Below are 26,994 nucleotides of genomic sequence, written 5' to 3'. Positions count from 1 at the left end.
TCAGAACAGGGTTGCTGGGTTTAGCAAAACTACAGGACGGCTAAGTTTGAATTTCAGATAAACAGTGAACGCTTTTTTTTTTTTTTTTTGGTGTAATTATGTCCCAGGGAGTATTTGGGATCTATTACACTAAAAGGCTATTCACAGCCTGAAAAAATTCAAATTTAACTGAACATCCTATATTTTTTAACGTATTTTATTTTTACATATTTATTTTTTGAAGTAGGCTTCATGCCCGGCACGGAGCCCAATGCAGGGACTTGAACTCACGACCCTAAGATCAAGACCTGAGTTGAGAGCCAGAGTCAGACGCTCAACCGACTGAGCCACCCAGGCGCCCCTTTATTTTATTTTTTTAAGTAGGCTCCACACCCAACGTGTGGCTCAGACTCACGGCCACAAGATCAAGAGTCGCTCACTCCACTGACTGAGCCAGCCAGGCGCCCCCTGAACATCCTTCCTTTCACCTGGCAACCCAATTCCAGAGTCCACACCCCTAACCACCACACTGCACTGCCCTTAGAGATTCCAGGAGAGATACCGAATCGTGATGACATGGTCTCAGCCCCTGGGTCCCGCTAAGCCTGAAGCCACCGTTAAGAGATGGGTTCCTGTCACAGTGTCAGTTCCAACCGAAATGAAGCCTTGACCACGGTGGGGACCAAGGGGTAGAGAGACAGGAAAGAGGTGAAGGAGAAAGAGTCCAATCCTCAAGGACCTGGGCAGGACAAAGGAGACAGGACTCAAACACAGAAAGGGGCTAAGTGGAGTGTGATCCTACTTGCTGAGGCCCGGACGACTGCGACTGTCTACGCACTTTCCACTGCTGCATAATAAGCTATAATAAATTATCACAAACACAGTAGCTCAAACAACACTTGTGTATTACCTCTGTGGGCCAGGAGGCTACACATGGCCTAGCTCGTGCCCAGCTCAGGATCTCACAGGCTCAATCAAGGTGAAGGTCAGGCTGTGTTCTCATCTGGAGGCCCGACTCGGGAAGGAGGCCCGACTCGGGAAGGATCCCCTGCCAAACTTCTTCAGGTTTATGGCAGAACTCATTTCTTTGAGGCTCTAGAAGTCACGGTAGCTTGCTTCTCCAAAGCCGTGAGTCTCTGCTGTTTGATTTCAGGGAAGGCCTCATATAAAGGACTCGCCTGATTAGGTCAGGCCCACCAGCATAGTCGCAGGAAGAACAGGAAGGCATCCCAACGTACAGAAGTTTGGAAACTCCTCCAGCACGTGAGTCCACTAACAACTGTTTCTCCCCTGGAAGTCGTCTAATGAAATCATGAGGCCATCCGCTTACCGCTGTGACGGTCAATGGTGCGCTCCAACACGACCGCCCGTGCCAGTGGAGTCGGTGCTTAGCTCGTGATGTATTTTCAGCATCATCTTAACAGGCCTTTACTTACTTGCTTACGACCGTCTTGAAGACTTGGGGACACGACGGCAGCAGGCTTCTAGAACGGATGTAAAAGGCAGCCGTGGCTCGGAGAGCAAGAACAGCAGCTCGTCAAAGCCGGAGCCAACACGAATCCTGCCTGTCCCGGCTGTGTGCTCGACACCGATTGGCTTGCTGGACCGGAAGGGTTCTCGTGTTTTGCGCACAAGCGGTGCCGGGGCCGTGGCGAGAGGAGAGAGGAGGCGAGAGGAAGCTGGGAAGAAGTCTCGCCACCGGGCGCCCTTCCCGCTGCCCTCCCCCCCCCCGCCCCGCCACCCTCTGAATGCACGTCCACCGGTGTCACTGCTGGGCTCAACACCGTCACGGCTTCCTCGTGGCTCTCGGGACACGACCCGCACCCCACATTCTGCACCGCGGCCCCTCCCCTGCTTGGCTCGGTACCCTACCTTCTCCAAACCACCTCCCCCTGTTGCCCCGGGTCCGTCCGTTCCCTTCTCGGGACCTGGGCGCAGGCTCGCTCTCCTCCGCCCACGGGCCGCCCCCCCCCCCCCCCCCCCGTCTCCTCGTGGTGGCATCTTCCCTCCGAGGCCGTGCTCGGCGCCGTGTGCCGCGAGAGGCCTCGACCGTGGTGTCCGGTCAGACCACCTCTCCCTTCCTTGCTGACCACGGGCCCTGCCGGACACGCTCACTCCATGGCGCCAGAGGCTCACCACCCTCGGTGACCACCGGCCCCGGGGACAAACACAGGGGCACCGGTTGAGAGAAGCTCAGTGCCTGGTACCTGGCTCTGCGGAACACCCAGGGAAAGCCGCTCGGCCTGCACACAGAGAAAACCGTCCCCTAGCTGGAATCTGTTCAGGGCCGAGGCTGAGGCGGTGGGGCCGTGAGCAGCCACAGTCGGACGAGGCAGGTGCGACGGGGGAAGAGTCCCGCTGGCCCGCCCACGAGCGGGCGCTAGGCTTGCGTCCCTCACCCTGGATTAGAACAGAAATACCCGGGGCGCCCGGTCGGTTAAGCATCTGACTTGGGCTCAGGTCATGACCTCAAGTTCGTGAGTTCAAGCCCCGCATCCCGGCTCTGTGCTGACAGCTCGGTGCCTGGAGCCTGATTTGGATTCTGTGTCTCCCTCTCCCTCTGCCCCGCCCGTGCCCGTGCTCTGTCTCTGTCTCAAAAATAAATACACATTTTTAAAAAACTGTGAAGCAGAAATACCTGACGTGTTGCCTGCCCTGCTCTTCTGGGTTTTGACAAGGGTGTGAGGTCAGCACACGCACACCTGCACATTCACCACATACACGTGTTCACACGTAAATACACGCCTTCCCGCACACGCGGACGTTTGCATACCCACAAACGCGCACACACAAGTCTGTCCCATGAACCTCACGGTCTAGCTTCGAGATGCGGAGACAGAAACACAAGCACGCGCACACGCGCTCTACCCCAGGCTGACCCTCCGGCTGCAGGCCAGGTGTGACCCAGCTGAAGCGCACCTGCCCAGCCCCGCTGCGTGCACCTGCGGGCTGAAGGGGCCGCTGGGCCGGAAGCAGAGCGGATGGGGCTGCGGTGTGAGTGGAGCGAGCCAGTGCCGGTCACGTGCACGGGACTGCCGTGCAGGGGAGGGCCCAGCAACCAGACGGAAGAAACTCGGGTCACTTGGGTGACCCTGCAGAGCAAAGCCACCTACCCAGCCCCCCACCCCCACCCCACCCAGTCCACCCATTTACTTCAAAGCTGTCGTAGGGGAAAAACTCTTTCCGACCGAGCCAGATTTGGGGACGCTCATCAGAACAGATGAGCCTGTACCCCAACGACACAACTTATCCCCGGTACACATGTGCGCGACTGTCCCTGTGAAGGCAGAGCCCAGGGCTAGGGGACACGGCTGGGCCCTCAAAGGGAGTTTATTCCCCATGAGACGTTGCCCTGGGACCTCGAAGCCCGAGGGGAGTGGAGGGTCTCTCCTGGTCACACACGCCCACAGTGATGGCGGGTGAGAAGGCCAGGGAGACACCTTTCCCAAGCCTTGGTGGGCTCAGCCATTTGCTAGGGGGCTCGCCAGGGGCTGGGGATCCAGATGAGGCAGCAAATCCGGGGTCCCCCAGGGCTCATATGCAGGGAGGTGGGCCAGCAGGCAGGTACCCACAGCAAGAGGGGTCATTTTGGGGCCAGTGCAGAGGAAGCACGGCACAAAAGGGGGACGGGTCAGGGATCAAGTGACCCCGACACGGTGTTCCAACATCTCTAGGATCGTCTGCACAGGCCAGGAGGCGGGGGTGGGCACGGTGTGAGTGGGAAGGGGCCGTCCCCCTACAGAAGGTTCCCGGAGGTGGGAAGACAGACCCAGAGAAGGGACAGCTGCCCGGGGGCCCGCAGGCCGTGGGAACACCCCACCCCCACCCCAGCCAGGCCACGCTGCAGGCCCCGTGCTTCTGGAGGGGTGGGGACGAGCACGGTGGGGATCAAGGAGGAGGAGGGAGGGGCCGCTGGCTGGCGGGGTGGCAAAGGCAGAGGCAGCTGGCCGGCAGGTGCTCGCAGGGCGACGCCCAGTCCAAGGCACCTCAGGGGAGGGTTGGGCCCCAGGGGCGCTCGATGGCTGTCGTTCAGACCATCTGTCTCTCATTAATGAAGCTGTCCAGCGTGGCTTGTTAATGAGGACGCGTGGGCTCAGCCAGCCTGGGGGGGTCCTGCTGGAACTCAAAGGGCACAGCAGGTAAGCTCTCACCACTCCTCAGTCACAGTCGGTCTGAAGGGTCGGGCCCGAGTCCTGGGAGGGAGGGGGCCGGCAGGCCGGTCCCACGGGGAGGATGCCCCAGCCTGGGGTCAGTCAACCGCCAGGGCTCCCGACGGCCCACACCGCCTGGGGACCGCTCGCCGTCTTCCTCAGCGGCGGGACCCGGCCAGGCGGGCAAAGTGAGGCAGGCAGGACGAGGCCCCAGACGTGCCGGGTGGAAACGTGAGGTTCCGTGGTCAGGGGCGTTAAGGCTGCACATGGAATTAGGCTTTGCTCATCAGTAGATGTTACAATAGGGGGATTATCCTGGATTATTCGAGTGGAGCCACCGTATCTCAGAGGTCTCCTGTGTGGCAGAGGGAGGCAGGAGCCACCACAGGCTCTGGGGACGGAGGGATGAGCCACCGGCCAAGGACGAGGGCGCCTCTGGCGGTTGGAAAAGGCAAGGAAGGGAGTCTCTCCTGGAGCCTCCAGAAGGAACGCAGCCTGCCTGCACCTTGACTTTCCCTCAGTGACACCTGCGTCGGGCTTCTGACCTCAAGAACCGTAATACATTTGTGTTTTAAGCCACTGGCTCTGTGGTAATTTGTTACAGCAGCAACAGGAAACGAATAGGAAAAAGGTAACAGGTCCCGTTTAAAATGCTCAGACCTCCAGAGTCCCCTGCAGCAAGGGGTGGCCGTGTATGGCCCACCTCTGGCCACTCAGGCACAAGCAGATGTGCAAAGGGTGGGTTTTCCAGAAAACCCACCGTTTGGCCGATTGAAAGGGGACAGGCTGGGGGTGGGGGGTGGTTTCTGCCCCTCACCCAGCCCTCCCGTCACTTCCTCCTTCCTGCCTGGAACACGATGGGAGCTGGGAGGCAGGCGGAGACGGAGGGCGGGCAGGGCACAGACGCGTGCTGGCCATCCGGCAGCTACCGCACAGCCCCGGGCACACACCTGCCTCCAGCTTCCCGGGACAGGAGAAAAGGAAGCCCCGCTGGGCTGAGCCCAGATTCGGTGACACGCGGCCAGACCCACAGCTCCTGCAATGACAAGGGCTGCTGTCCAGACACCTGGCTTCCTGGAACCGTGGGGGAGTCCAGGGTAAGGACAGCGCCCTCCTCTGGGGTGCCGGCTCCACGCGGAGAAGTCCTCGCTGGCCATCTGGTCACCCCGGACGGGTGCTAACTACCAGGGGCCCGGGAAGGCTCCAACCACGTGGCCAAACGTCTCCCCCAAGGCAGGGCTCCCGGCTGGTTCTGCGGCACAGGCAGCATCGGGACCTCGGATCCAGTCACCCCCTCCAGAGAAAAGGTACCGGCCCGCCGCACGTGAACAGATGTGTGCACGCACGTGTATATGCGCGTGTGTGCATATGTTTATTGTATGAATTCTTCATGGCGCTTTTCCCCGTGTTTTTGTCATCCAGAAGAAAAGGGATTCGAGAAAGGTTTTCGTTGCGCTCAGTTTTCACAAGTACAGAAACAAACATTAGGATTACAGGAATCAACACGCTGAACCAAAAGCGCGTACCAGCCACCCGGCTGCGGCACCCGGGACTCGGTTCACAAGTGCGAGTATCACAGTTGCGACTTGAGGCTCCCAGGGCTCCGGGTGGAGGGCGCGGCGAGGCCGTGTCCCCCGAGGCCAGGCAGCTCCGTCTGGGGAGGACCCCGTGACGGACGCCCGGGCGGCCCGCCAACTCCCCGAGCGCACCGCCACCCCGCAGGGCGCACGGCCAGTTCCGCGAACGCCCCCGCACGGCAGACAACGGACGTTAAAACGTTCTGAAACCATTCAAAGTCCGCAAGATAAAGGGACCCAGTTAAAGCACAGAACCCCCGTGTCCTCCAGAGGGAGCTTCCACCTGCGGGTCAGAGCACACGGCCCCGCCAGGAACCGCAGGGACCCGGCGCGTTGCACACAGACACAGACGCGCAGGGGTGGTCGGCCGCGGGGGGCAGTTCACGGGCGATAGCAGACGGACGGGCCCTGAGCCAGGAGAACACACAGCTTCACACGTTAAGAGAGCAAAAGAAAGCAACAGGTGCAAGGCTGCAGCGGGGGTGTGCCGTCGCCAGAAAGCCGGCCGGTGCCCGGAGCGTGGCCGTGGCCGTGGCCGAGGCCGTCAGCCGTGACCGCCCCCACACGGGCGAGCCCCGGCGCCCAGCAGCGCGTGCCAGGGCGCAGGTGGGAAGACACACACACCCTCGAAGCCTTGCCACGCACACAACCAAACGCTCCTCCCTCTCAGCCTCTGGTCCGGGGAGACTCGGGCCCCCGCCCGATGCAGCTGCAGATCGGAGACGATCTTCCCCAAGCCCGCAGACGCTTGCCTTCCCGAGGGCTGTACGTGTCTAAGCGCTTTCTGGAAGCCACGGAAGTCACAGCACAGGCACGTGTGGCCGAGCGTGGTGCGAGCCGGTCCCACTCAGAAGTCCCGCAGCTCGGGGATGTCCCTGTACAAGTCCAGGGTGTCGGGGTTCGAGAAGGCCCCTCGGTGCTCCACGGCCTTTCCAGCAATGACCTGCTTCACCGCCACTTCCACCTTCTTGCCGTTGAGGGTGTACTGCCAGGGCGGGCAGAGAAAACAGACAGAAAGGGACCTGAGCCCTCAGGGGAAAAGACCCCTCGGGCTCCGACGTCTGGCTGTCCCGACCAAGACCGAATGGCCTCCACCTGCAGCCAGACCGAGGGCGACCCGGCAGCCGGGCAGGCGTGCCCAGGAAGGCGGCTTTCCACCACGGCCGGCTTCTGGGGGGCTGAGGGCCGATCCCTCAACCCGGGTCTGTCCCCTCGGGAGTGAAGTCGGGGGTGCCAGCGCCCCTCCCCGCGCTGCGGGTGGGGTTCTCGGCGCTCGCCGCTAGACTATTTCTATTTGGTTACTTTTCCTGACGTCGCGACACCTCCGTGTCGTCCGACCCAGCCGTCACTTCCGTGCAAGCGGCGGGCGGCTCCCTGCCCCTCGTCACCGATCCCCTCGCCAGGGAGCTCGTCCGGGAGCCTCCCGACCCCTCCCCAGATCCCTCCTCAGAACCCTCGTCTGGGCCGGCCGGGGCACTACATTCCTCGCAGTCAGAAGCCCCCCAAACGTTCAAAGCTCCCTCTCGAATCCACGCCTCGTGGGCCCGGCCCGTGGTCCCAACAGGCTTCTGGTGGCAGTGCGGGCGTCAGGCCAGGAGACGGCAGGACAGAGCCCGTGAGTAACACCGCCGGTGCCCTCAACTCTCCTCCACGGGCACCACTTTTTTAAACCTGAGATGTAATTAAAATTCATCCACTTGAAAGACTCAGGCGACGTGTGAACTAATTAAGGATCTAAGCGCTGGCTTCCGGGGGACTGCCTGTCACTTGGGCGTCAGCCCCGCTCGCCCCGAAAAGCAGGAGTCTCACCTGCTTCGTGTGCGTGTAAGCTTTCTACGACAGGTCCAAGAACGACTCGGGGGAGCTAATAATTTACACCCTCCGTCAGCTGACAAAACAAAGAAGGCCTCATTTCGGAAAAATCCCGCTACTGTGTCCTCTGGCGAGAAGGGTGGCAGGGAGGCAGAAACTGCCCAGCCCCAGCTCGGGCCTCCCCGAGAGATAACCGCCATCTGCCTCCCATCGGGACGGGCCAGGCTTCTCCACCGAGAGCGGCCGCCTGGCACCCGCCGGCCTCGCCGTGCCCCCAAGGCCCCGAGTCTCCTTGGCTGGGCCGCCCCTCCCCAGCTCGGCAACGCACAGGGCCAACCCGGTCCGTCAGGGCAGAGCACGAGGACCGGAAAACACGGGGCCTTGAAAAACCTCGAGGAACCCTTGCAATGACTCCCCAGCCCAACCAGAGGGGACAGCACCTGGGGAGAGCGAGCAGAGACAGAGCTGGGCTGACAGGGACCCGGGCGCCAGGCTGAGGACAAAAGACGGTCACCACGACCCGTGTCTCCACTGAATCCTCGTGCAGGGACACGGCTGGGGAATAACCCTCCCGGCAGCAAAGGACACACTTTCCGTCTCAACAAGAGAAAGCCAAGGGGAAGATCAAACTCTAGTCACTCAGAATGTGCCGGAAGCACACAGAACCGGTTCACCGAAGGAAAGCCTTAGGCCCTCATCGGGAGAAGGCAGTAAGTGTCCCTCCCTCCCTGAGAGAGCCACCGTCTCCGGAGTCATCAGGAGTCACCGACAGGGAGAGACAGACAGACAGACAGAACTCCCGAGCTGTGCCTTAACCAAAATGTGACAGAACTGCACGGACGGTGTAGCAAGTCCCAGCCCTGCCCGCACCCCGCGTATGCATCCCTGCTCGGGGCAACATCAGGGCCCTGCTTCAGCTGCCCCCCACCCCCAGCCCCACCCCCTCAGCGACCAGCTATTCCGCAGGCCTCGGAGACAGGCCAGCCCGGTGCGATCGGCGGGCTCCGTGCACACGCGCGGGCGCACGCGCTCGGCAGTTTCTGCCGTGGGCTGACGGACGCGTTCGCCACGTCGGTGGTCCGAGTGAACGCTGAGATCCCATCTGGGCACGCCTCCTCCCCCACTCAGAGCCTGAGCAAAGTGCAAGGGGGGGACGAGCCTCTAAATAGACTCGGGTCTTCTTTCCACCGGCAGAACTCAAAATGCAAAGGCAAGGGCAGCAGCCGCCAGCGGCTCTTCATACCGTCAAAATTCATTTTCTCGTTAATAATTCCGAGAACACCAAGCCCGCCCCAGGGCCGGGGGGGGGGGTGGGGGGGGGGGAAGCCAGGTGGATGCGCAGGGCCGGGCCCACCTACCCTCCCAACACAGGCATTTAGCACAAGTTACTCGAAAGGCAAGTCGGGAAGGGTTAAAAAGAGAGAGAGAGAGAGAGAGAGAGAGAGACAGTGGGAAAGAAAAGAAAGATGGCGTTGCCAGGCAACGCGGACAAACGACACACAGAGCGTGAGCTCGCTCCTCGGGAGAGGCCGGGCCGCGTGGGGGACGCCCGGGTCGCGGCCGGCGGGGGCGGGGCGGAGCCCGGCGGGGCACCTACCGGGATGCCCTTGGTCTCCAGGATGACGCTGGGCACGTGCCGCGCGGAGAGGCCGCGGCGGATGGCGCTGCGGATACTCTTCACCAGGTCGGGCCCGAAGGCGTGGCCGGACGCCATCTTCAGGAACAGAAGCACCCTCTCCTCCCCGTCCTTGTTGTACTGGGGGACACAGAGGCTGTCCATCACCTCCTCGAAGGCCTCCACTGCAGAGACAGGGGAAGGGGCCACACGCTCGCACCGGCCCCCCTCCCCCCTCCCCGGGGCAAGAGCCCCCCGGGGGACAAGCAGAACGCCCATCGCTGGTGACAGGCACAGCTGCAGCTCGAGCTGAATGGTTCCAAGAAGCCAAACTTAGGCCTGACTTACTTAACTACAAATGAATTTAAAAATAAAAAGGAAGCAAAGGCCCGTGGTGGGGGCTCCACTGGTGGGGGGAACAAAGGCTGGGAGCAGACAGATCAGGACTTCTCCGTCCCGGCTGCGCAAACAACCTTGACGTGACAGCGGCAGGAAGCCACCTCCTCGGAAGGCTGATTTTATGACCTTGGTGGGCATCTTAAAGCCCCACGGATGACTGTGCAGCTGTCCTTAGTGTGAATGGTGCTGTGTGACCTCCAGCAATCACACAACCTTTCTGTGCTTCTTTTTCACCCATAAAAAGCAGACACAACTAAGCAACCCGAGGAAGCTCGCTGTGAAAATAAAAGGTGACGGAGCAGGGATGGGACCCTGTGACCTCAAGAATACCGCTCTGGGATCTTACGGCTATAAGCAACGTGGACCAGGTAAGTTCACAACTGTCCATTCCCACGGCTGACGCAAATGGGCTAGAGTTATGCCAAAAGGTGGGGTCTTTGTAAAACGGGCTCCGGGGCTCCCCGCTAGGACAGGCTGCCCCCCTCCGGGATGACCTAAGAACGATTTCAGGAGCAAGGGAAAATGCGTACCAATGTTATAGATTTCCGAACTGCCGAATCGCACTCCGTTGGGGTTGAGCGTGCCGTCACTGGAAAGAGAGACGCGGTCACAAACACAGGAGCTCCTGAGTGAGGCTCGTCGCACAGGGATCGGGGGTGGGGGCCACCACCGCCTTGCCACATGGCAACACCGGGCCCCGTCACGAAGGCTCCCCCCCCTGCTCTTTATCCCCACCAGCCACCTTCTCTCTCTCTCTCTGTCAACCAAAAGCCAGACAACAAGGGAGTCCCCTTTGTGTGGACACACCTGTCCCCTCACTGTCCCTTCCCACCTGCACAGGTGTGGCATGTGCCCAATACCCACACATCCCAGGTCTGAAAGGGCGGCTGCTACTGTGGACGGACGCTGGCCGCGCCTTGGCCACAGGCCTCCCACCCCACCCCGGGGCACGGAAACGTGGATCGGGCCCGGCCCTCGGGCAGCAGACGCAGGCTGCCTCCTGTCCCTGCCTCGATGCCTCGGGAAGACCCCTCACCTCCGGCCCAGCATGACGATGCCCCCGGTCTTGGGGTTGATTCTGCAGTAGTCACCGTGCGCCCAGACACCTGCAGGGAGGCAGACGTGCTCAGTCACCCCGAGGAGAAGGGGTCCCGACTGGCTGCCCAGACAGACGCCCACGCGGGCCTGACGGCAACACGATTCGCACGGTTCCGCAACGTTAATGCCCGTCTGCAGACGCGGCTGAGGCTCAGAAACCAGGAAGAGGGGCGGCTCTGGGAAGCCGGGGGCAGATGTGACCTAGACAGCGCCCGCCCCAGGAGCACCCCTTCCAGTGGGGGCCCCGTGCACCCGGCTCCGACCCGCACCAGCAGGCAAGAAACACCACTCCTGCAGGGCCCGCCCGACAGGGACCCCGGGAAGTCAGGGGCGCCGACCCCAGCAGTGAGGATGCCGGAGGGGCCGGGGAAGGTCAGTGGGAGCTTCGGGGGAAGGCCCTCTGACTGAACGGTAGGAAGCACAGGCCACGCTTTAAGAGGACGGGGTGGTCCGGGACAGCCGAGAAAGATGGTCCGGAGGGGTCCGGGCCGCTCTCCAATGAGAAAAACACAGGCAGCACGAGCAGGGGCAGAAAACTGCGACAGTCCTAGCAACGGAGGCCTGAGCTAAGGCACCAGCCGTGTGGACAGAGCTGAGTAGCTGGTGAAACCCAGGGGACGTGCAAGGCGGTGGGGGCGGGCGGATCAGAGGTGACCCTGAAACCAGGCAGCTACCTCCCCCTGTGTGGCGGAGTCCCGGGCTGGCCCTCGCCCTGGGGTGCAGCAAAGCTAATATCCCAAGGGATCAAGGCCCCAGCCTCGGCCACGCCCTCCCCCCACGCCGCCGAGGCGATTGCCAAGGGAGCGGCTGAACCAGCCAAAGGCCTCCTCCCGCCGGCAGATGCGGTGACCCCCCACCAGCCACACAAACGGAGGAGGCCGGACGGGTGTGAATAATCACAAGCACATGCCGCTCCCTGCAGCCACCAGGGGCAGCCTCGCCTCCCGAAACGAGGGGGCCCCTGCGGCCCGGAAGGGAAAATGCCAACTAAAACCAGCCATGGCATCTTCACCGAGAGCACCCCTCCCTCTCCAATCCTACAGAAGCTTCCGGACCCGAGGGGCTAACCCAGTCAGCTCACAACCGTCCGGGAGGCGCCACCCCAACAACACGCTCTGCTGCTGCTCGTTCACCGTCATGGCCACACGCTGCCAGGAGCGTGGATTAAGGCCCGTTGAGAGGGAAGTCAGGGCGCCTGTCCGTCCGTCCGTCCGTCCGTCCGTCCACAGGGAGGGTGGTCCCTGGGAGGCGGTTTGAGACCAAAGGACCCCTGAGCTCACTTATTCTGACGCAGAAGAGGACCGTAGGCCTCAAGGTCCTTCTTCCCTCCTCCCCAAGCTGAAGAACGAACCCCCCCCCCGACCGCACTGGCAAAAGATTCACCCCCACAAACAGGGAAAACTTCCCGGGACTGCAGGTGCTACGTGTGGGGTGTTGGCAGGAACACACGGGTTGGCCACTCGGGGGACCGGCTTTGTACGCGCAGTCCCGGGACACAGAACGCCGCAGACACAGCAGCAGGGCCCGTCCTGCTCATGTGGGGACTCGGGCGCCCGTGCTGGCACACGGTCTGGTTTATGTGGAGCCCGGTGTCCCAGGAGTTTGATAATTAACGCACGGCCCCGGAAATGGAGACAAAACGGAAGACGCAAATGCACCCTGAAGGAGCGGTCATTTGTGACAGCGAAATGGTTCCGCCTCGTACAAAACAAAGTCGGGAGGAGGAATTCACAAGGGGCTGGTGGCTCAGGTGCCAGGCTGTCACAGGCTTCCTCGTGGGCTTCCGCAGGCCTGCAGCTCCCACTGTGTCCACGGCAGACTGGCTTTGCTTCTGCCCCCCCACCCCGTGAGCGATGGTGCCTGGGGACAAGCAAGCCAGCGTGAAGGGGGAGACCCGGCCTTCTCCTGCTTTCCCCCCTGGAGATCCAGCGCAGGGAACCTCTTACGGTGAGCACGTACTTTTGTACATTAAAGAACAGTGGCACAGCTTTCCACGTACACACACGCGCCATCACGGATAAATCGCACAGTCACACACTTCTCTTACTGGACTCGGGACCTCCGTCCGCTTTGGACTCTTTTGCTGACGAGGGCTGAGGGACACTGGCCGTCTCCATGTCATCAAGCCCAACATCCTGGCAGCTCGTGGGCAGGCCTAGTGTCCTGTGTCCTCTACACTTCCCTGTGCCCATTTTGTTTCCATTTTTGCCTTGGCTGCCAGGAAACTCAGAGCTGAAGTCATTGCTCTGTAGAATCAGAACGGTCTGAATCTTTCTTCGGTCTGTTTTTCATTTCTCTTTAAGTTTTTACTAGGCTTTTAAAAACAGTAAGATGTCATGAAGAAAGCCAAAACGACTCATAATTCCCCCACTCAGACAACCCTTTGTCATGCATTTATTCACAGACTTACACACAGACTTCCTTTCCAAACACAAAAGAGATACTACGCCCTCTGTGCTGAACTTCTGCTCTTCGCTCGCTGATTTCTTGGATATCACTGCCTGGTTACATTCTCACCTGGCCTAAGGGTGTCTGGGAGTCTCCTTCCTGCTACAGCAAGGACGACCTTGCCTTCCAACCATTTTCTTTAACCATCAATTCCAATACAGTGTAAGAATCTCCCAGTGCTGGGGAGTGGACAGACGGTCAGGTTCAACCCGTGTTCACCCGGTCCATGACCAACAGCTTCAGAGTCCCACTGTCTTCACTGCCTTCCTCTGTGCATACTGGTTCCTATACTGCACCTACTCACAGGAAGTACTTGAGGAATCTACTTACAAAACTGACTATATGATGAGATTCTTTAAGGAGAATCAGAAATTCTGTCCTGGGGATAAGCGGAATCCTATGATCAAGCAATGATTTCAAGTCCGATTTTCCTGGCAGCCAAGGCAAAAATGGAAACGCAACGGCGACTCCCGAGTGGGAGGTGTGGTGCCAGGACGGTGGTCCTACGCAGGCTGTGCAAACACGCAAGGCCAAGCGGGAAATGGGAGAGGTCCATGGCAAATTCTGCCACCAACGGTCACCTGCCCTTCTCAGACCGTCCACACGTGGTTAATGCAAAATCGGGTCACTTTTTAGACCCCGAAGCAAGTACTTGGACTAAACTGCTCTGGGACAGAGGCCTTGCTGAACTGCGAACGGCGCAGCTGCGGGAACTCAGCAGTGCTTCTGAGACAAGGGGCGGGGGGGGGCAGGAAGCAGAGCTCTAAGTAAAACACCTCCGGGCTCTGGGACAAGGCGTCGCTCAGAAGACGAACCAAGAGGGCGTCAGGCTGCGCCAGAGTGACCAGCGGGTTGTAAACCACCCCACTGTCCAGCCCCTCGGTGAGGACCGGGTGAGGGTGCGTGGGGCAGGAAGGAAGAGTCCGGGCCAGAATCCGCTTGCACACGCCCTTCCCCCCCCCCCTCCCCCCCCCCCCCCCCCCCCCGAACGGACCGCACAGTCCTGAGTAAGCGTCCGCAGCCCTCCCGCGGGCAAACCACTGGCTCGTGCCGGCTCCCGGCAGCAGCGACTGGGGCGCAGGGGCTCTGCGCACACGGGCCGGTTAAGGGTAAGTTAAACCCGGACGCCGGTTTCCCGTGACGGCTTCGACCTGAAGGTGACAAGAATCTGAGCAGACGCTCACCATCGCCCCTCTGGCGGAAGGGGCTGTGAGCCGCTCCCCACGCGCGGGCAGAGGGGGCACATCCAGAAGCGGAGCCCGCGGGCCCGGCCAGGCCGAGTCTGCACCCGCAGCCCACGTACCTGGGAACCTGGAGAAATAGGCCTTCCTGTACTTGCTCCCGTTCTCATCGTTCCAGAAGTGCGTGGGCTGGCAGGGGATCGGCTTGGTGCACACCAGCTCCCCGCTCTCTCCCCACACCGCCTTTCCTGGTTTGGGAAGAATGCAAAATAACCTCAGCACCCACGGCAGCCACGCCCCCTGGGCTTCTCCCCGCCCCCTCGCTAGCCGCCCCTTACACGCCGCGCCGTGCGTGCGTGGGACCCACGTGAAGGCACAGCGCGCCCCCGGTCACGTCAGCGCCCCTGGAAGCCGCGCTCACTCCTCCCCTGAAGACCTTCCCTCCCGGCACGTTCCCCCCCACCTCTCTTCGATGGGTGATTTGTTTTTCCCACACGGGGGTCAATACTTTCACTCCACCGACACTGTCCTGTGTGTTTCCGAACCACGTAAACGGCCTCACGCGGCGCGTGTCCAGCGCCGCTCCCAGTGTGGCACCGGGGGGACTCACTCATCTACTACGTGGTGTTCCAATCGGGTCGTTCGGGGATTGTGATTCCCCGTGTGCAATCACGAGCATTTATTCCTCCGGAGACGCACCTCTCTGTCGTTCCCAGCTCTGCTCCCTAGCGCACACACACACCACGGGGAGCACCCCCACGCACACCATGGGGAGCACGCACACCATGGGGAGCACACACACATCAAGGAGAGCACCCACACATCAAGGGGAGCACCCGCGCCCACCCCAGGGGGAGCATCGGCGCCCACACCAGTGAGAGCACCCACACGCACAACGCAGGGAGAAGGCACACATCACTGGGAGCACCCACGCCCACTCCAGGGGGAGTACCTGTACCCACACCAGGGGGAGCACTCGTGTGCAAACCACGCGGAGCACTCGCACGCACCACGCGGAGCACTCGCACGCACCCCGGGGGGAGCACCCGCGCTCACACCACGGGGAGCACCCACACACACACCACGGGGAGCACCCGCGCCCACAATAGTAAGAGCACTCGTGTGCACACCACGCGGAGCACCCACAGGCACACCATGGGGAGCACGCACACATCAAGGGGAGCACCCGCGCCCACACCAGGGCAAGCACCTGCGCACACCCCAGGGAGAGCACCCGCGCACACACTATGGGGAGCACCTACACGCACCAGGGGGAGCCCCCGCGCCACACCAGGGGGAGCCCCCGCACGCACACCACGGGGGGCATCTGTGCACAAACTACGGGGAGCACCCTCACACAGGTCTCCTTGCTCAGAGGTGTAAATGCTTCTCCAGGGGTAGAATTCCAGCATCACGGGGGTACCCACCTTCACCCTCTCTCTCTATCACCACATTGTGAGCTCAACAGGTGGCACTGAGGCACACGTGCTGCCACAAGGGCAGCCTGGATTCCAGCCCCAGGCACAGCACAGGCCACGGAGGCCACGGAGACAGGGCCAGACAGCGTCCCTCCCACTCCCACTGAGTGGGCCTGTGGAAAGCCGGCTGGTGCCCGTCTATCCAGCACCTTCCACAGTGCAGCAGGGCGGGACTTGCACTGAGAAGCCATCACCCCCCATGCATCCACGGAGGCTCCCGGGTTATCACGTGTCCATCACCTCGCCTAGCTCATGTCACCCCACCGAAGCCCCGAGACAGAAGACGGGCAGACAGGTAACCGTGTGCCTCTGGAAGCGTCGGTTTCTCTCTGCCAGGAGCATCTCCTCCCGAGCAGGCTACCGGACGCGGCGGCAGCCAGAGCCAAGAGAAATGGTTGGACGGTGGGGAGGAAAACAGACGTACGGAACCAAGAACTTTTGTGAGCAATGACCCCAGGCAGCACCAGGGAAAAGCCTTCTTCTGAGGTTAAGAATGGATTTTCAGAAAGGTCTCTGGCAACACTCTCTGTGAACTTCAGGAGAGACCCTTCCTGCACTCCCCAGGCTCGCAGCCTGGTGTGGCCACGACTGCTGCTGTCTCTCCCTCTCCCTCGTGCAAACAGGAGCTGGCACAACCTCCCTGTGCACTCCACCAGGTCGAAATAATGGTGGCTGCAGTGCAAATTTGTGCAGTGCACACACCACACGCCAGGCCCTGTTTGGTGCTGGAGACACAAATAGGCTTTGCTGATTTATAGCCAGTGGCTGCTAACAGGCTACAAAGCAACCCAGAGAGACCAACCCCCAGCTCCCTCACTGGGTCCTCGTCAAGGTCAGGGTGTCGGACTAGCAAGGCAGTACGGCAGCCTCAGCAGCATCTCCGACGTTTGGATGCCGGGGGAACGGCCGCCTTCCTGCTATTCCTGAACACACAGCTCTCCACTGTGATCCGGCCCAACACCGACTTCCCAGGCGGGCAGGCTGAAGGCGGTTGGGGCCGGGCCGGGCGAGAAGCTGCATCACTCTACAGGCGAGCAGGGCCTCCCCGCTCCGGGAGGTTCTGCAGAACTGACACCAAGCATCCAGGTCACGCCCGGGCACGGAAAGAAAAGTGGTCAGTGAAGCCGTCACCTTCCTCGTTCCAGGCTTCCACGGCCATGCCCAGGTTCCGGGCCTGAATCTCCCCTCGGTACACAGGAACAGAAAAGTTCTGGCCCATGAAGCAGGAGATGATGTCGGTGCCACCTGTAGACACGACAAAAGGAGATCCACATTCAGAAGATGGGGACAAACGGCCGTGTTTGTTATTGGGGAACACCCCGCGAGGGAGACCCCAAAGGACAGCTAGTCCCACTCTTTCTCGAGATGAATACAGAAAAACCCCCGGATGGTTCCGGCTTCTAAAGGAAGAAACGGAATTGCAGCAAACCGCCCGTGTCTGGGGGATTTATTCTGTGACCAAGGCTTCCTGCCGCAGGACGCACAAAATAGATGACCTCTCGTGGTCACCTCGAAATTCAAGACGCGGGCTCAGGGAAAACGGAGGCTTCGCCCGTTAGATCTACGGCACGGGCACCATCTCGCAGACGGTCACGCACAGAGGCCCTTTGCTGGCGTGTGCACGCACGCGGCCGCTGGGAGAGCAGAAACCCCGAGGTCCGTGCAGCGAGGGCCTCCCACATGAGGCAGCGTGGGATGGGAAACACTCCAGTTTCAGGAAGGAACTTGAAAGGGAGTCCAATCCCAAGAGCCAATGAGACAGGAGCGGCAGGAACCCCCGAAGCCGGACCCACCGCTGCCGACAACTGTCCCCTTGCTCCCCTCCCCATGAAAACGAGGATCGCGTTCGTCTCAGCGCCCCGGGCCCCAGGGGGGGTGCCAGCACGGCCCCCAGATGAGCACCAGACGCTCTCAGGGGACACTGTGACACACACAGCACTGGCCCGGCGCCGAGAGGCTCTGAGCTGAAACGCCCCACTGTTAGAATGTCACCGAATCGCCCAGCAGTACCGTGGAAATCCACTTCCCGAAGCTTCTACAAACCAGCATTTGGGGCAGGGAACGTGGGTGGTTCAAGGCCCACAACTCTCAGGAGGGTAAGGAGTGGACGTGAGTCTCCCGACACCTGGCTCCCCTCCCAGCGGCCGGAGACCCTCCACGCAGACAACCTGCTCATACAGACAGGAGCTCCTCAACCCTATTCCTGCTTCTCCCGAGGACTGTCTTGTCTCAGGACACACAGCTGTTATGTCTCAGGGCTTCACGGCACCCCACCGAGTGGTACGCGGGCAGGAGACATGTACGGATGTCACCTATCGTGAGGCCAATGACTCCACGAAATAAGGGACCAGAGCCCCGGCGTGCCCACCCAATCGGCCCCTGGAGATCCCACGCTACAATCCACTCCTCGTGAGGGAAAACTGAGGCCCAGAGGGGAAAGGGAGGTCCCAAGACCACTCTCGGATGTTGGCGGGATTCCTGCTCGCCCCAACGGCCCAAGACCCCCAGCCTCGGGCCAAGGGTCCAGCTGGAAGGAGGGGGGCTGGCGGGGGCGTCCTCAGCCTCAGGCTTCCAGCAAATCAAATGGCGTCTTTTAAAGATGTGCTTTCAGAAGAACACAGTCACCTAAAGATTTTGATGAGCTGCGGGAGAACGAAGCCCAGGTCGCACCATTAAGGGGGAAACGTGGGACAGCGGGAACCCTACGTCAAATGCCCCCCCCCAACACTGCTGTGCCACCTACGCACAGACAGATGGCCTCTGACAGAAACTGGCACGGGCTTCCTTGGGGAAGGAGGATTGGGGGGGGGGGGGGGGGGCGGGGTCACCACCCTATTTCCTTTTGGATTCTGAATATACAAATTATCTTCACACAACTTTATGTTAGGAAAAAAGTAAGGGGAAAAAAAGCCACTTGAAATCCCAACGCCCATACGCACACGCGGGCGTCCACTCACCTGCACACGTGCCTTTCTCCAATCTACAAAGGGGACCACGCTTGATAACTCTGGAGTCTGCTTTTCTGAACACATCACAACCCTCTCTCAATTATAGTAAATAAGTTTCCATCTAAATAAAAATCGTCATCGTCTCCCTTCTAACAGCTGCAAAAACAAAGGATGCACCATAAATGATTCCATCAATCCCCTTCTACTGGGCACACAGGTCATTTCCGGCTTTCAATGAACATACGCAACGTTGCAACGACTGTTCTCATACACGGCCAATTCTTAGTGTTTACAGATTCTGTAGTTGCAAATTCTCCTACTCGCTAATTTTGTAACCCCAAAATCAACACTCAGGGTGCTTTCAAGGTCGTCTGAGAACGTGACCCGAGAACCAAGCGGTGAAAATCTCGAGATGCCCAACACGCACGTTCCCGGCTGAGGTCCAACAAGACAGAGGGCCCTGCCCTCTGGTTCCAGCTCCCGTCACCGCGAGGACCGGAGGACCGCGAGGGGAGGAGCTCAGGCTCCGGGGCGGCTGCGCTGGGTTAGAATCTCTCCACCGCGCCCCGTTAGTGGGGCAGCTCCAGCAAGTCGGTCAACACTCCTGAACCTTGTTTTCCCTTTTGTAAAATAAAGAAAACAGAATCTACCAGAAAAAGCCGTTTCCGGGACATGAGATTGTAACTGACGTGAGACACGTAGGTGCATTATCTCCCCCAGGAGCCACGGTTCAGCATCTGCCAACTCGGCGACTTTCTCGAACTTGACTACCAGGGACAAGAAGAGCCAACGTGCACAGAGGCGTGTGGGTCAGAGGCTGTGCGCGCTGGGGGGCGACCGGCCCGGTCGTGTCCCGTGTCCTGACTCCTCCAGCACCCCCTCCCCACAAGCACACAGACGGGAGCGTACCTGAGATGGAACCCAGAAGGACGCTGCTCTTAATGCACCTGCAGACATAGTCATAGCTCTGGGCTTTCAGCGGGGAGCCGGTGGACAGGACCGTATGAAGCGTCTGGAGACTGTGGGTTTCCACTAGGGCGAAGGACCACGGAAAGATTAAAACTAAATCCGACACCTGTAGCCTGGCCTGCGTGCAGGAAACAGGTAACGGAGCAGCTCTGAATTGCCTGGCTGGCAAGACGGGGAACGGGCCAGGTGCTGCGAGAGGCACGCTTTACTCACTTGGCTTCAGGTCTTTCTCTTCGAGCACAGCCAGCCACTTGGCACCCGTTCCAAGGATGGTGATGCTGAGGGCACGGGAGGGAAAGAAAACAAACTCTCGGGCTCCTGCATAGGCCATGCACCGAAGCCTTCTAAAATTAGTGACTCATTGCTGACAAGTCTGCAAAATCCAAGATACGTCACTTTCCTGGGCTGAACTGATGCTCGCTATTGAGTTCAGAGTGAGTCACGACACTGTGTTTACCGTCGGGGTACAGCAGGGACAGGTCTGCACGCTGACTCTTAACGTGCCCAGAACCCTGGGTCCCCGGACCATGAGGCTCCGTGGAAGATAACGAGCCACACGACAACCCACTATCCTCCCGATTACGGGATAATTTTCTCTTTTTCGGCCAAAGGAAGCCATAAAATCAAGACCTCCCGGCCGGCCCCACATCGACTTCGCGCTCAGGCCACAAGGGTCTCCTTCCCCGGCACACCTATCTCAGTCCCGCTCAGGGCCTGGGCTCTCGTATTCCCTCTGCCTGAACGTGTCGTGGCCCCTCCCCAGGTCTGGAGGTTCAAGTCCCAGCCCCGGTGCCCTTGCCTCCGAGGGTCTCCCTGACCCCAGGGCACCAGTGGCACTTCTTTGTCTCTCTCCTTTCCCCATTCGGGTGCCAGCCCCTCGAGGACAGGGACCTGTCCACCTCCACCACCGTGCACGCCCCAGGGCCCGGCGGGGGACGCGGCACAGGGCGCACACCCAGATACGCGCGGGTGCGCAAATGATACCGGCAAAGGGCCGTCCAGCAAGTGCACTTTGCAAGGTGAGCTTGTCGGCCCGTCACCAGGCTCCACCGAGAACTCTCGCACTCAGAGACAGGCGACACGGGGTAATCCGGGTGGCTTTGATGCAGGCCCAGTTACTGGCGCAGCCCACACAGAAGACCCCAGACTTCTGGCCCCAGCCCTCACCCGAGTATTCCCCGAGCCAGACTCCCAGAGCCCAGAAATACACCCCAAATGATGAAGAAAGCCCGTCCTTTGAAAGAACCTTGTCTGTGCCGACACAGCAAGCGCCCAGTCACCAACCGAGGGGGCGAGTCCGTGCGCCGGCACGTTATCAGTCGGCGAGGATTTCAGGCCTACATTTATCGACATTATTTTAAAAACCAGACGCCCCAAACTGAAACGGCCCCACAAGATCCCTGCCGTTCAGCCGCTCGGAAGGGCCGCAGCTCGTGCTACAAACCGGCGGGATCTGACGTGACCACACGCGACTCAGTTTTTAATTTTCGCCTCACCTGACACGCACCCCCCTTTCGATCGCCGCTGGCAGTGGGAGCAGGCGGCGGAGGCCTGAGGCCCTTGCACGCTCCCCTCCCCTCGGCTCCCGCCCGGGCCGTGCAGCCGCACCAGCCTCCGCGAACCCGGTGGGCAGGCTCTCCCGGCCGGGTCCAGGGCGGCCAAGGCCACATCTCTGGCAACATCTGGGGCACGAGCCAACCGGGGCTCAGGACGTGCCTACCACATGGGCCCAGAGCACAGACCTGTGAGTGTCAGACCCGCACCTACACGCACACGCAGGCACACCCACATATACACTCACTCTTGCTCACGCACACTTACACACGGTCGCTCACCCTTGTGCACACGTGCACACACATACACATGTGCACGTACACAGACACACACACAGAGCTGGGTTTTCCTGGGGCTCTTCATCCTTCAAATTCTTTAGCATCGAACCCCAATAATGCACATTTTCTGACCCCCCTCCTGTCACACACACACACACACACACACACACACACACGCACACACCAGAAAGTGTCCCCACCTGGAGCCTGGTTCACAGGTATTAAGGGTAAAGCTCTTAAAGCCATCTACATTCCCAGAGATTCGATTAACCTTTCGTTGGAAAACAGTCTCATTAGGAAATAACCTTCCTCACCAATATTGGGAGCCAAATGTCAGGATTTAAATATTACCCAGCCCAGGCAAAGCTGTATTTGAAATATTAATGGCCAAGGATGTAAAAACGTCAGTGGCTCCTCTGTTTCCCCACCGTGAACGGATTCAGACTTAAAGTAACGAGCACATTTCAGAGCACGGCTGCTTCCGGGCCCCCAGGGTCTGCTGGTTCTATATTCTCACTCCTGGAACCACGATCATTAGGCCAACAGTGACCACGCAGCACAGTGGTGAGGACACCTCGGTCGGTTACGATTAACTCATTAGCAGAGGAAGCACTCCCACGCGGTCGGTCTCCTGACCATTTCCCATGGAGATGAGGGGGAGGGGAGTTAGGAGAGGGGGCCCCGCGTCCTTCCCCACGTTCTGCCTCTGCTCCTCGGGATTCCCGCGTATCACCCGATCAAGGAACGAGCCGTTAGCAGGACCGCATGGAGGACAGACCCCCCTCACACAGCGTCTGCGGGAGCATTGTGGAGCAATCTCCTGACGGGCTCGAGGAGGCCCAGGGGACAGCAGGCCAGCACCGCGGGACGGCTGGCAAAGGCAGGACTCCCCTCTCGCCATCGGGCCCAGAAGGCCGGCGGTGGGAAGCCCAGGCCCTGCGCCCGCCCCCTTCCCGTACGCGTCCACGCCGTCCCCCGAGCCGCCTGTTTCACACCCCACCTCAGCCTTGAGCTGGAGGAGGCCTGCGTGAGCCAGAACCCTCGCTGGCCCCGTGGCCCCGTCTCCCTTCCTCCTGAGCTTTCCCGCCAGTTCTTGGATTCCAGAGTCCTGGAAACAGGATCACGTTCCCTCTCCTGATCTCCTGATTGTTTCAGACCCACTCCTGGCCCTGGGGGGTGGCCCCCCAACTCTACACGAAGACTCCCCATCTCCGTGGTGGGCTCCGGTCAGGACTGCCTGCCCCTTCGCACCTTCCTTGGCAACTTCAACCTCCCACACCCCCCCTCGCCCCCCGAGGGGCACCACGCACCCCGGAGAAGGTACCTCCTCTACGGCAGCCGACCGCAGGGTGGCTCTGTGGCCCGGCGTGCTGTCTCGGGTACCTACCCCAGCCGGTCAACCAGGTCCCAGAGCACGTTGGGCGTGGGCACCAAGGGGGAGCCGTCGTACAAGACCAGGGCCGCTCCCGTGGCCAGAGCGGACACCATCCAGTTCCACATCATCCAGCCGACCTGGAACAGAAGGAGCACAGTGCCAACCGAGCGCCGGGCCAGCCGCCCTCACCTCCACCGTTCGGCTCCTCACGTCCCTAGAAAACCTCCCGAAGCCGAGCCAACGGCTGCTGCGAACCGCCCCTCTCAGATGCACGAGGCTTCGCCCCGGGAATTTCACGCCAAGAGCTGACCGCGCACATCAGATCCACGCACACACGCGCGCTAAGAGGGGTCGAAGAACGTCCGCCGTGGCCTTCCCGGGCACAACGGGAGACGGACGGCAGCGAGACGCCCGCCAACGCAAACGTGGTCCCACACGGGCACAAACTACGGAACACCACACACCGAGTCCGTGAACCCGCGTCCGACGTCTGCACCCGGATGGCCGCCCACCGCGGCCGCCGAGAGGAACGAGGTCTGGGTGGATGAGGACAGGTGTCTGAGACGAGCTTAAGTGTGAAACACGCCAGCAGAGGGCACGCGCATGACCCCATCCACACCTGGGGGGGGGGGGGTGTGCACAAACCCAGAGGCCCGCGGGGCACGCACGCTGTGTGTGAGAACGACCGCCACGGCTGCCCTGGACCCCGGAGGACGCCGACGTCTCACGTGCACTCGGGCGTGCTGTGTGAAAGGGTTCCCACGCGCAAGAAGTGCCTTTTCCGTTATCTATGAACGAAGTCTAAGGCACAAAGGTGCTGCCAAACCCACTGACAACAGCTTTCCCGTCCACGCGGGGGATCTGTGGGCGGTTCCAGAGCAGGGCAGCCAGAGGGAAGCTCCGGCAGGAATCTGCCCGCACCGAGGGCCAGGAGGACACCCCACCGGCAAGACGGCCTCGCCCGGCACCCCTGCGGCAGATCCCACGGGGGGACCGGGTGGCCACGAGGCGCCCCAGGCCGCCCGCGGGCACAGCCCGGCAGAGAAGCCCAGACGAGGGCTTAGAAGACACGACTGGCACACGGCCTCGGCAAGTCCCCTGCGGCCTGAACCGGCCTCGGCAAGTCCCCTGCCGTCAAGAACCCAGCGGCCCCCGGAGCCCCCCGTCCTTCCCCTCGGCACCAGCAGGGTCGCACAAAAATCTCAAGTTAGGTGAGCTGCCTTAATATCCCTAGCTGAGTTTCTTTCACTGAGGAACCCGTCTCCGGAAACCAGCACGGCAGCCCCCGCAGCTCGCGGCCCGGCCGACCCGCTGTCCAAAAAAGCCGCTAAGGTGGGCCACTAAGTGACACGGCGCAGGCCTGGCTCCACAGGACAAGCCAACCGCCTGTCCTTCGTGGGCAGGACGCTGCTGGGGAAAGTGAAAAGCCTCTGGGAGGACCGCTCCAGATCTGCCACGTTCCGGGCACTTTCCTCGATGCAAAACCCTGTCATTTGAAACCACGTAGCCCCGGGAGGCCGCTGAGTTGGACGTGGTCGGGGCTACGGGGGTCTTCGTGCCATTCAAACCCGACGCCCCGTCAACCCTGCTGGGCTGGGCTCCCGCGTGGAAAGGGCCCGGAGGCTGGCACTGCCTGGCGCCACTGGCCCACCTGTGGGGACGCGGTGAGCAGGGCTCTGGGATACAAGCCTGCAGCTGACAGAGACCCAAATCATTTGCTCCGCGCCCTTGACTTGCAGCAGGACAGCCTGAGCAGCGAGGCAGCCGTGAGCAGCCACACACCCAGGCTGCCAGGCTCCCAGGCTCCCGTCCTGCGACTGCCATAGAGTCCTGGCTCCGTCCCCGGGGGCGAAGCCACAGCCCTGGGCACCAATCTCGCGGGCCGGGAATGTGCCTCCAGCCTTCTGTTTCCTTCAAAACCCAGCACAGAATCATCATCCGGGAAACGGAGCTGAATCCCTCCGAGACCTCCTGGTATTTGCAGGCTGAGAAAAAGCCCACCTGGAGCGCTCCTCCCTTGGGATAAAACGCGTCTTTTACCTCGTCCTCGCTCACCTTGCAGAGTTCAACCAGGACAGGAGCGTCTCCAACTGCTCAAACCCAAGCCTCGCTTTAGTGACGCGTATCCTGAGCTAAACCACGGAAACGTCCACCCCACGTCCCGGTGACGCCTGACCCAGAGGACGCTGGCTTCTGTTGCTCTGTCTTTTCCTTGGCCCCTGGGCCCCCTTCCTCGGGGCATGCCGCAGCCTTTACGGGATCCTAGCGCAAACACCACAGTGAGGAGCGAGGCGACCGAGCATCTAACTGCCCAGCTTCCGGGGCAGCTGGGGCAGGTGCCCTGGGTTCAGCCACAAAACGCACTGGCAAGGACTTGGGGCAGAAAAGAACTTCCGTGAGGGCAGCGGCAGCCAGTGCCTGGGCTTGGCGTGGTGGCTGCCTGAGCCGCACGCCCACTCCCGGGGCAGGGACAGGGGCCTCCTGGCCAGGTTCTGGGCTGGCAGGCGGCTCCGGTCCCCAGGGTGGCCTCTCTCAGGCCCAGCCTGGCCTCCGCACCGGACCCCCAGCTGTCACAGTCATTGGGAGAGCCACCTGGAAACACTCCCTATTACCGCCCAAGGGACTCAGTGGCCTCAAACGCCACCGATTTACTATCTCCGAGTTCTGCAGGTCCAAAGTCCAAAGTCAAGGTGTCTGCAGGACCGCATTCCTTCTGGAAACCTCCGGGGAGAATCTCTTTCTCGGCGTCTACCAGCTTCCAAAGGTCACGCACATCCCTTGGCTCCTAAGCCCACTCCCTCTGACCTCTGCTTCCCTCAGAACAGCTCCTTCTCTGACACTGACCCGTCCACCTCCCTCTTACAAGGACCCTTGTGCTCCCGGCAGGCCCGCCCAGCTAGCGCAAGTGAAGGCCCCGGCACAAAACCCCCGGCTGAACCGCATCCACCCGGAAGGAAGCAAAGCGAGGGACGCAGAGGGCAGGAGGGCACCCCGCGGACACACACACTCGACTCACCGTGGTGTAATACAGGAGGGTGTCGCTGCTGTTCATGTTGCCGTGGAGAATGTGTTCCTTCAGGTGCTGGATGAGGGTGCCCTGGGGAGAGGCGGGGGACACGGCGTGAGCGGGGCGCCCCTGCGCCGACGGCACGGGGGCACAGGCGCAGAGCCCCGGGGAGAAGCCGACCTCTTGCCCCTCGCCCCGAGGAAGCAGACCGCCGAGCAAGCCGGCCTGGATGCTCTGCCAGCTGACCCGGGGGTCTCCGGGGTCCGGTGGGGGCAGCCTCGGACCGGCCTGTGAGCTCCGGGTGCCAGAGAGACGGGGAGCACCGTGGGACCCCAACCCCAGGCAGAAAGCAGGAGAGGCAAAGTCAGAGATACAGGAAAACAGAACAGGGGCCCACGTGACAACATGCACCTCCAGGGCGGGCGCCAGCCAGGCGACACTGGGACGCTTCGCGAGCCTCGGACCAGAGCTCGCGCGACCCTTGGCCGAGGGAGAGCACGAGGCCCTGCTCGCAGCCCAAAGGCCCAGTCAGACCTCCCGACCTCCACGCCCGGTCCATTATTTCTCTCTGTGAACGTTTAACGGGCAGGACGTGCACCGGGCCCAGCGCTCCGAGGCACAGGCCACGACGGGCCCCCTCCCCGGCCCCAGGTCTCCGGGCGGCCGCTCCCTGTGTCTATGGCCAGGGACCCTGTAGCTTCCTTCATGCTGGTTTTCTTACCCGGACGCACGGCCCTGCCCTTTGCTTTTTCCACGTAACGTGCCCTGGGGCTCCTTCTCGGGGCACGGAGCTTCCTCGCGTCTGATGTTCAGCTCTGTAATACTCCAGTGCCCACGCCCCCTCGTTCCCAACTTGCTCTGCCCGTCCTGCTGTGAGCCGCAGGAAAGGGAGCACCGGGCGGACGGCCGAGCAGGGGCCCTGCACCAGCCCCTTCTCTCTCCCGGCCTCGGTGCTCCCATTCTGCATGGATCTCACACACGATCCCGAGGCCACACGGAGCACTGCCCCTCGGAAGCCCCTGAAGAGCGCCGGCCCCACACTTCACTCTGGTCCGTGGACGGGAGCACCTGGCTGACGTCAGTGGGCCCCCGTTGTTTAGGGACTATCGGGCCTGAAGCGAGGAC

The 26,994-nt window shown here is 61.2% G+C and overlaps 1 protein-coding gene across 3 annotated transcripts in view; it reads right to left on the bottom strand.

Annotated features, from left to right (window-relative positions):
- Positions 1-5,481: 5,481 nt before the first annotated feature.
- The window catches only part of AACS (acetoacetyl-CoA synthetase), a 52,754-nt gene continuing 31,241 nt past the window's right edge, over positions 5,482-26,994 (bottom strand). For 2 of the 3 annotated variants that reach the window (XM_030336455.1, XM_030336452.1), the window contains 10 exons: positions 25,879-25,959; positions 22,875-22,999; positions 19,869-19,933; positions 19,596-19,718; positions 16,870-16,983; positions 14,383-14,508; positions 10,570-10,639; positions 10,064-10,122; positions 9,117-9,275; positions 5,482-6,692 (listed from right to left, as the gene is read on the bottom strand). In XM_030336455.1, coding sequence (XP_030192315.1) covers positions 6,508-6,692; positions 9,117-9,275; positions 10,064-10,122; positions 10,570-10,639; positions 14,383-14,508; positions 16,870-16,983; positions 19,596-19,718; positions 19,869-19,933; positions 22,875-22,999; positions 25,879-25,959 — 1,107 coding nt within the window. In that variant the 3' untranslated portion in view covers positions 5,482-6,507. Of the gene's footprint in view, positions 6,693-9,116; positions 9,320-10,063; positions 10,123-10,569; positions 10,640-14,382; positions 14,509-16,869; positions 16,984-19,595; positions 19,719-19,868; positions 19,934-22,874; positions 23,000-25,878; positions 25,960-26,994 lie in introns of all 3 variants that reach the window. The other variant, XM_030336453.1, reaches the window with a different exon arrangement.

Source organism: Lynx canadensis, chromosome D3 (genome assembly GCF_007474595.2).
Source record: "Lynx canadensis isolate LIC74 chromosome D3, mLynCan4.pri.v2, whole genome shotgun sequence".
NCBI classification, from domain to species: domain Eukaryota; kingdom Metazoa; phylum Chordata; class Mammalia; order Carnivora; family Felidae; genus Lynx; species Lynx canadensis.
The sequence above is the reverse complement of the archived record's forward strand: the minus strand, read 5'-3'. Positions and strand labels throughout refer to the sequence as shown.